Source organism: Olea europaea, chromosome 10, assembly GCF_002742605.1.
Source record: "Olea europaea var. sylvestris chromosome 10, O_europaea_v1, whole genome shotgun sequence".
In the NCBI taxonomy this organism is placed as follows: Eukaryota; Viridiplantae; Streptophyta; class Magnoliopsida; order Lamiales; family Oleaceae; genus Olea; species Olea europaea.
In genome coordinates this window covers 38524639-38534660 of record NC_036246.1, presented here as the reverse complement: position 1 = coordinate 38534660, position 10022 = coordinate 38524639, and the positions used below count along the sequence as shown (strand labels likewise).

The 10022-nt window shown below is 40.6% G+C and overlaps 1 protein-coding gene across 2 annotated transcripts; it reads left to right on the top strand.

Moving 5' to 3' along the window:
- The first annotated feature begins 7189 nt into the window (after positions 1–7189).
- On the top strand, positions 7190–9746 carry LOC111402159 (protein SPIRAL1-like 2). 2 transcript variants are annotated; one of them, XM_023030281.1, is made up of 3 exons: positions 7190–7276; positions 8201–8511; positions 9464–9746. In XM_023030281.1, the coding sequence occupies exons 2-3, from the start codon at positions 8233–8235 to the stop codon at positions 9542–9544; spliced, it is 360 nt and encodes a 119-aa protein (XP_022886049.1). In that variant the 5' UTR covers positions 7190–7276; positions 8201–8232; the 3' UTR covers positions 9545–9746. The 2 variants fall into 2 exon arrangements, with proteins under 2 accessions (XP_022886049.1, XP_022886050.1); XM_023030282.1 differs by lacking the exon at positions 7190–7276 and adding an exon at positions 7819–7837.
- The last annotated feature ends 276 nt before the right edge of the window (positions 9747–10022 follow it).

Below are 10022 nucleotides of genomic sequence, written 5' to 3'. Positions count from 1 at the left end.
TGGGTTCCCCTATGGGTAGTGAAGGGAACGATCAGTTGAAGTGGGAGGCTAGTTCTTACAGTTCGGTAGTTACAGGTGATATGTTAGCTAGTTGGAGGGCAAAATATGATATTTCGAGTTCGGTAGTTATGATAATCCCTGAACCATCTGACCATGCTGACGCTTCCCCTATGTGATGTGTCGCATTGAATTCTGCCATCCTTCAAGCCGGACTTCCTAGGGTTATCCGTAAGTTCTTGTCTTTTTGGGGCATAGCTCCGACCCAGTTATGCCCAAATGGGTGGCGAATTCTGATCGCCACGCTTATTCTGTGGGATAGATTAGGTAACCCTGAGCTTAGAGTTGAGCAGTTCAACTCTTTATTTACTTTTAAGGAGGATGGGAAGAACTCGGGTTGGTGGTACACAAGTGTTAGGCCAAGGACGGGAGGTTCTCTGGTTTTAGACACCTCCTTCTCGATTAAGAAATGGAAGAAAGAGTAGTTCTATGTGTCGGGAGAGTGGTAGTTTCATTCTGCCGAGGTGAATAGGGACGATGTGGTCCCACCACTTTATCACTCATTATGTAAGTAACTGCCTCTTGGTGTTTTGACCTAGATTGTATTCCGAGCGGCTCTAATTGATATCATGTTAATGTGCAGATTACAAGAGGCCTACACTAAAGAAAGACACTCAGAGGCGAGCGGAAGCAATTCTTGCATTGCCGAAGAAACAGAGATCTTGCAAATTTTTGCTCTCGAATTCCAACCTTTTCCAGGCCAGCTTGATTCAAACCAGAGTGCCGGGGCCTTCTACCGTCGCAGCGTCTACATCGGTTCCGACCAGTTCAGGTCGGTTTTGATTGGTTTATTGAGGTGATATTTGTTAGAGTTGAGTACTGACATATTTTTTTGTTTACAGCTTTCAATTCAGAAAATGTTGGGATACAATGCGGTGAAAGCTGTGGCCGCAACGAAGGCCAAGAAGAGGGATGTCCCAGAACGGTATGAAAGTCGTTCTGAGGAAGTAGAGGACGAGGTCCCCTTGAAGAGGAACCGTACTGGTACGTCGGCCGCACCAAGGATCCTTGAAGCTGATCTTGCGTTGAGCTCTTCTCCTTTGGTAGCCATCACTTTGCCGTCTCCAGCTCATACCTCGCCACCTCCTACGGCACCTGCTTTCACTTCGACTAGCTTGGCAAGGGTGTAGGAGAGGCGCTCGGACTTATAGAGGCCATCACTGGACAGACTGCTAGGCCACCATCCAGAGATCTTCCTGGATTACTTGCGAGCTCCATCTCCATCGAGGGATGTTACTGCTGCACTTCCCCCACCTCTGCGTGATTCTTCAAACCTGCTTACCAGGAGTTGTGATGAAAAGAAGCAGGGCTTCCTTAATGAGATGCCCATAGGCGAGGCCCTAGTGACTGCTTAACTCCACAGCCATCGCTCTATCCTGTACATGACGACCGTAGTTGATAAGGTATTTTCCTTACTTCATTTTATTTGATAATTTACATATTTGTGAGGTACTTAACTTGTGGATTTTAATGTAGGTGAAATCTGAGCTTGACAAACTGATGGAGGTCAAGGATCAGGCCTTGAATTTATATAACAGCATGGAGGCTGAGAGAGTTCAGTTTACAATAAAAGAAAAAGAATACGAGGAGAAGCTTAACACGATGGGGTTTGAGTTGAACTCGAGGCTGGAGATGGAGAAGAAGTGGATGAGAGAAATTAAAGCTCTGAGGGAGGAGGTCGATCATAGGGCTGAGCTGAGAAGAAGAGGACTGAGGAAGAGAGAGTTCAGACTGAGGAGGCTGTGGAGAAGGTACGGGAGGTAAATGAGAGAGCAAGAGAGGCGATGCGTAGAGTTGAGGAGGATGAATCTAGGGCTGCGAGGGCAGTGGAGACTTGGAGGTCATCCTCCGAGTTTAATACTTTTGCTCAGGATGCTTATGTTGTGGCTCTGGAGGAAGTAGTAAAACACATTCGCAGAGAGAGGCCAGGGTTCAACGTAGGTTTCCTTGAGGAGGTTGTGGAAGAGCAGAAGGAAGAGCTTCAGCTTTGTCGGAAGCGGCAGGGGTTCGAATTTCTCCTGCTAATGAAGATGATGTAACTCCTCGCGAAGACCTCTCTCCCCCTAGCTCTTCTTAGGACATTTTTTGGATTTGTGATGAATTTATTAAATTTTATGGATATCTTGTTTGTGCTCGAAGATGAGTCGTACTCTATTTTGAATGCTTATGAAAATGCCTTTTTTTTGTGGGGTCTAAATTTTATTGCTTATTTCATCCTTTCGTGAATTTTTAGTGATGGAATGTCTTCTAGTCAGCGTATGTGACAGAACTAGTAAGTCATGCGAACCTAGATCGGCTTGCACATGCTACTGAGTTTCGTAGAACTTCTAAATAGGAATTTTCGCTAAGGGTCGTAGCATTTACGACCTTAGATCGGCCTGCGTATGTAGCAGGATTTTGTAAGATTCCTTAGGAGGAATGTCCACTAAGGGTAACACATACAACCTTTGATTGGCCTGCGTAAGTAGCAGGACTTTGTAAGATTCCTTAAGAGGAATGTTCACTAAGGGTCGCAGCACTTACAACATTAGATCGGCCTACGTATGGAGCAGAGCTTTGTAAGATTCCTTAGGAGGAATGTCCACTAAAGGTAACACGTACAGTCTTAAATCGGCCTGCGTATGTAGCAGGGCTTTGTAAGATTCCTTAGGAGGAATGTCCACTAAGGGTCGCAACACTTACGACCTTAGATCGGCCTGCGTATGTAGCAGGGCTTTGTAAGATTCCTTAGGAAGAATGTCTACTAAAGGTAACACGTACAGCCTTAGAGTGGTCTGCGTATGTAGCAGGGCTTTGTAAGATTTCTTAGGAGGAATGTCCACTAAGGGTCACAGCACTTACGACCTTAGATCGGCCTGCGTATGGAGCAGGGCTTTGTAAGATTTCTTAGGAGAAATGTCCACTAAGGATAACAAATACAGTCTTAGATCGGCCTGCGTATGTAACAAGGTTTTGTAAGATTCCTTAGGAGGAATGTCCACTAAGGATGACACGTACAGCCTTAGATCGGCCTGCGTATGTAGCAGGGCTTTGTAAGATTCCTTAAGAGAAATGTCCTCTAAGGGTAACATGTACAGCCTTAGATCAACCTACGTAAGTAGCAAGGCTTTGTAAGATTCCTTAGGAGGAATGTTCACTAAGGGTCGTAGCACTTATGACCTTAGATCGACCTGCGTATGGAAAAGGGCTTTGTAAGATTCTTTAGGAGAAATGTCCACTAAGGGTAACACGTACAGCCTTAGATCGGCCCGCGTATGTAGCAAGGCTTTTTAAGATTCCTTAGGAGGATGTCCACTAAGGGTCGCAGCACTTACACTCTTAGATCGGCCTACGTATAGAGCAGGGCTTTGTAAGATTCTTTAGTACTCTAAACAAAATGTTCAAAAATAGGAAGTCCCTTTTCATTGGTGTAATTGACATTACAAGTGGGCTTTATATGCCACGGATTTTTCCCGTTTATTGATAATACTACTTGAGGTGTTCGGCATTCCAAGGATGGGGTAAGGGTCTACCCTCCAAGTCTTTCATCTCATATCCCCCTTTTAACAGGACCTTCGTTATCAGATAGGGGCCTTCCCAATTCGGCCCCAAGCATCCATTGCCTACCTCTCTTGTAGGGACAAATACTTTTCGTAATACGAGGGATCCTACTTCGAATTCTCTTTTTCGGACTTTTTGATTGTAGTACTTGGCGTTCCGCTGCTTGTAAAAGGCATTTTTAAGTTCGACATTGTTTCTTTTCTCCTCGGTAAGGTCGAGTTCCGTACGAAGAGCCATGTGATTCCTTTCTTCGTCGTAATCAGTTATGCGCATTGAGGGAATGCTGACTTCTAGTGGGATCACAGCCTCTACACTGAAAGCCAGTGAGAATGGAGTTTCTCCCGTGCTAGTCCTTGCAGTGGTGCGATAAGACCATAGCACACTGGAGAGTTCGTCGGCCCATCCTCCTTTAAACAAGTCAAGTTTTGCTTTCAATGTATGCTTAATAATTTTGTTAATGGCTTCGACTTGGCCGTTTACCTGCGGATGGTTCGGAGTTGAGAAATATTTCTTGATGCTGAACTCTTCACAGAAATCTGAAAGTCGTGCGTTGTCGAACTGTTTTCTATTATTCATAACAATGGAGTGAGGTATACCGAACTTGCAGATGATTGATTTCCACAAAAAGTCGGTTGTTTTATGTTTGGTGATCTTGGCAAGTGGCTCTGCCTCGGCCCATTTGGTGAAGTAATCAACTACGATGATGGCGAATTTTACACCTCCTTTTCCAACGGGCATATGTCCAATTAGGTCGACCCTCCATTTCCCAAAGGGCCAAGGTGCTATTACTGGGTCAACTCAAGCGGTGGAGCGTTTATGATGGGGGTGAGGCGCTGACATTTGTCGTATCTTTTGACAAATTCAAGGGAATCACGTCTTATTGCAGGCCAGAAGTATCCTTGTCGTATGATCTTGTAGGCTAGTGAGAGCCCATCTGAATGGTTTCCACATATTCCTTCGTGAACGTCTTGCAAGGTATGCTGAGCTTCTTCTTCATTTAAACACCTTAACAAAGGTATAGAATATCCCCGTTTGTATAGTACATTGTCAATGAGTGTATACCTGGCCGACCTGATTTGAAGCTTTCTAGCTTTTGCAAAATTTTTGGACATTTCCCGATTTTTAAGTAGGTGACGATCTTATCCTGCCAGGTTGATTTGGGGTCTATCATCATATGGACCACTTTGTCCAACTCGGTAGACGGTAGGGATATTCTTCCCACGGGGATGCTATCGAATTCTTCAATTCCCTCACCGGTGGCTAGGTGGGCCAATGCATCGACGTGGCCATTCGGAGATCGGGAAATCTGTTTGACTTGGGTGGTGTTGAACCTTTCAAGTTCTTTCCTTACAACCCCTAGGTAATTGTCCATTCTTTCTTCTTTCGCCAGATATACACCGTTGACCTAATTCATGACTAGTTAGAAGTCGCTATGTATGATTAGGTCGGAGATCCCCAACCTTGAGGCCATCCTTATTCTGACAATGAGAGCTTCGTACTCGACCTCATTGTTTGAAGCTTTAAAGTCAAATGGCAAGGCTTTGCAGAATATACGTTGTTCAGGGCTGATTAATACTACGCCAGCCCCAGATCGTTCTCCGGTGCATGAACCATCGAATAAAGTTCCCATGGGGTTTCTTTCGGTAGTTCCTCGATTGGAACGTTGCAGACTCAGAGACAAAGTCGGCGAGCGATTGGCTCTTGATGGAGGAACGAGGCATGTATTTGACGTCGAATTGTCCGAGATTGACTGCCCATTTTGCCATCCAACCTGAAGTGTTGGGTCTTTGCAGTGTTTGTCTCAATGGATAATTGGTGAGGACCTCAATAGGGTATTCCAAGAAATATGGCCTCAGTTTTTGTGCTGACATCAGCAGGATGAATGTCAACTTCGCTACAGGTAAATATCTGAGCTCATTTTGGTGAAGCGCTTTGCTTACGTAATAGACTGGGTGTTGAACGCCGTTCTCTTCTTGGGTCAGAACTGCACTAATGGCATGTTCTGAAACAGATAAATATAGCTTCAGGACCTCGCTTACCTTAGGTTTTGAAAGCGACAGAGGCTGAGCTAGTTGTCTTTCTAACTCGTTAAAGGCGTCCTGGCATTCTTTGGTCCATTCAAACTTCTTTCCTCATCGTAATGTGTCAAAGAAGGGTTTACATCGGTTCGTAGACTTAGAGACGAACCGGCTGAGGGCAGCAATCCTTTTGATCAAACTTTGTACCTCTCTGGGTCTGGTTGGAGGCTTCATTTGGATAACAGCTTGTATTTTTTCAGGATTTGCCTCTATTCCTCACTTGTTTACAATGTAACCTAGGAACCTTCCAGAGCTGACCCGATAGAACTGGATAGTACTATAGACAAGATATTAATCGTTCTTTTTTAATAATGTCCATACTACAGAACTTTATCTACCAAACAAGCTATTAAAGTTCAAGCTTGTAGGAAACTGAGCAGATATTTTGGAGTTTGGACACCTTAAAAATATGAATTATATCCAATTTTGTATCCGAATATCATATCATAAGAGGGCATTAGGGTGGGTTTTAAAGACCACATAGTGGGGAGAAGGAGGCTTTGAAAAATCTATGCATTTTGGGATTGGCAATAAGCATTTAGAAGGGGAAAAATAAACTTACATATTTTAAAATTATAGTCTTGTTGACTTGGTCATTAAAGACTTGTTTCCACAAATAAACATTTTCATCCGTCCTTGGAGCATAGCACTAAGTGGATTCACAAGATTGATGTTTCCACAAGATATAAAACTAGAAATAAACATTTCTCTCTCATATATATATATATATATATTGAAGACTTGTCATTCGAATTTTTAATAAATAAATATATAGTCTACAAGATTATTTGATAATCTTACAACTTCGATAGAGGCGCACTAACTGTAAGTGAAATAACAATTATTCGGCCAATTGCTATTCATTATTTACTGAAAAAGGGAAATGAGGTGCGAGGATGGTACGGAAGACTGGTCGGTTCCAAAAAGCTGAGTTTTTCGATTCGCTCCCCATTTGTGGTTGACATTCTTGCCAGTCTTCCTCATTTCTCTTTATCTTATATCTTGGTTGATAATTGTTCAAGAATTCATAAATAATGACTTTGCTAGGTTTTTGAGGGCTACTCTTCTTTTTTGTCGATCGAGTTGCTCTCCCTCATTTCACTCGTCCGGCTATTTAGTGCAATCATTTTATTTTTTATTTTGAAAAACTCAGGTAGATTAAGGAATAAAATTTGGTATCATCATTGTTTAATATGTTCCAAATCTCTACAATGAAAAAAAAAATATCACTAGGAGATTTTATTTGTTGATATCATTTAGGCGGTCTGTAGACTTTTGTTGTTCTTCATCGTGCTTTCGAACCGATAGGTTTAATGTTACATCGATTCAAGTTTGTTCAATCTCTTCGGTTGTGACCTTATAATACAAAGTGAACTATTACTACTACAAGGATTAATATGTTACAAACTAAAAGTTGAGAAGTCATAAACGCAATTGGTCTAGGACTTGCGTTACAATTTTTTGTAATACTAATTCAAATAAATAAAAACTTGATACTTGCCAATTCTGGTTTTCCTTCGCCAAAAAAGGAAAAATAATAAATAAAAAATCTACCCTTTATATTCAAATATCTTCTCTCGCAGATCTGACCTGTAAGAAGTGTAAGTACTCTCTCTTTCTCTCCCTCCCTCTATTTTCGCTCTCTAAATTTTTTAAAATAATTTACATTACATGCCTGTTTGTTTAACTGCTTTTGTTTGCAGATCTATATTTTGATTCTGATTTTTATATGGAAAATTTTTTTTTGACTGCGACATTAATCAGTGGTTTCCGTTTTTTGCTGTTTGTTTATTCATTTAATTGCTATCAATGATCTGGTAAACGTGTAGATCAGTTTAGTGTTAAATAGTATTTTATTTTTTTTGTTATTTTCGAGTTTTTGATGTGATAAGTTCATTTTTGTGTTTGTGTGTGTATTTATTATTATTATTATTATTTTATTTTTTGGGAAAATTATGCACTGATTCTCTGTTTAGATAAGTGAAATTACTGGAGGAGTGGGTAGCGGGAAAGAGTAAAATGGAAAAAAGAAGAATAAGATTCCTTAATTATCATATTCAGTCACATCAAATTACAACTAAACTTTATTCATTTCTCTATCTATTTTCCATTACGTCCAAGAAACGATGTGGTGAGCTGGTGGATCACTTTGTTGCTAAATGGTAAATTACCGTTACTTTGAGCTCTGATATGACTGGTAGATTGCATCGTCATATTTTGAAAATGACTACAAATTCTCTGTTTAGTTAGTAAATTGCTGTAGGAATGAGTAGTGGAATTTTATTTTACTTTTTAAAAAAAGAAAAAGATTCCTTTAATTTTCATGTTCAGATACTTTACGTCAAATTAGAAGTAAATTATATTCATTTGTCTACCTTTTTTTATCATAACCAAGTAAATAGAGACACTTTCAATTTCTTTCTTCAAATTAAGTTTCTTTCTTGTTTTTGTGACAACTGAAATAGAGTTGTGCAACTCAAACGGAATCGAGCCCTCGGTAATCTTTTTTACAAAATTTGGTGCAGTTACAAAAGTTGAATCTAAGAATTTAGAGACAATGGGTCGTGGAGTCAGCAGCGGCGGTGGGGAGAGTTCTCTTGGTTACCTTTTTGGAGGAGGAGAGGCTTCACAAGTTCCAGATCCGAAAACAGCTGCAAACAACGGGGAAACTCCTTTGCAAAACCAGGCTCCAGTGAGAAGCAATGCAGCACCAGAGAAGCCTTCTATTGTTGCACCACCTGCTGACTCTAATAAACAAATTCCTGCTGGGATTCAGGGAAGCCAAAAGAATAACTATTTCCGAGCTGATGGCCAGAACGCTGGAAACTTCCTTACGGTATGTCTATGATATTCGTCATATTTCTATGTATTTTTGTCAGTCATTGACTTGTTTAAACGTAATCTGTGCCCATGTGGGTGTGTTTATAATTGTATTTGCGAATGTGTTTTAACACAAACTTGCATGTGCAAATGGTGAAGAGGGTGATACAGTGTTAATGAGATCTTCAGTCAATGTCCTGTATCAATATTGTTATGAAACATTTGTTGTATTGAGATTGCTGCTCACTCTTGAAGACGATGATGATTTAAAATGCATGTCTTTCCCTGCTTCTCCTACCTCTTTATTGTGCGTTACATTTGAAGGGTGGTTGCTTGATGATAATGACATGGTTATCTTGAACCGTTAGTAAAGCGGGAGAGCACAAGACTGATTAGCCATTGTTTGATTTTGATATTTTGAACTCATTCACAAGTTGAATTGAATCTTATATCTTGTTTTCCCTATTTATTGTTACTATCGATTCCTAACAACAAACAGTGGTAGTGGCACATATTGAGGATAAATTAAGGGAATGATAGCTTATTTGGTTAGGGCATATTTTGCATAGACTTAAAAGAGATTGACGACCGTAATGCGATCTCAGTAGAATGAGTTAGAAGAAAGAGAGGTAGATCAAAACTAACATGGCATGTTGTCGAGGATCTAGCTGCATTAAGTCTTCCAGTTTTTTGCTGATGGAAGGGAATAGCGAAAACAATTCCTGTAGCCGACACCAAATTAGTCTGGAACAAGGCTAAAGCTTTGTTATTGTTTTAAGACCAGTTCCTCTTTTATTTCCAGTGACATTCTGTGGATATTTCTTTGACCAATTGCATGTCTATCTCACGTACAATAGTCATAGTGGTGATGGTATCACAGCATATTGTGTGTTACATACATGTACATGTAGTTTATATCGTGACTCATTTTCATTAAAAATGATTCATGGGCTTCTTTTCTTTTACAGGATAGACCATCTACTAAAGTCCATTCTGCTCCTGGTGGTGGATCTTCCCTGGGGTACCTTTTTGGAGGCGGTAGCAACTAATGCCTACTCTTCATCGAATTCAAAAGGTGGAATCACTGTTTACTGTTTCTCTAGAAACTGTTCCAGTTTGGGGTTGAAAATGTTTACATAATGAATCTGTAATATGTTCTGAATTGGAATGACATCTTGCAATGAAGAAATCTTGTTCTTGCAACTGTTAATGCTGTTTACATATCTGAATGCAATTACATGCTATGATAAATTTTCAACTGTTAAGGATAGTTTCCAATCTGAGCATAGGGCTAGAAGGTCGCTTCACTCCGAACTGTGGGATTAGTTTGGGATGATCTCTACTCTGTTTTTCCCGAAGAAACAACTTTCTCGTATTATTGTACGACTCAAATGATCTACAAAAGCCATGTAATCCATCTTTATTAGGGTCGGGCCTGACTCAAATGATCTACAAAAGCCATGTAATCCATCTTTATTAGGGTCGGGCCTGACTCAAATGATCTACAAAAGCCATGTAATCCATCTT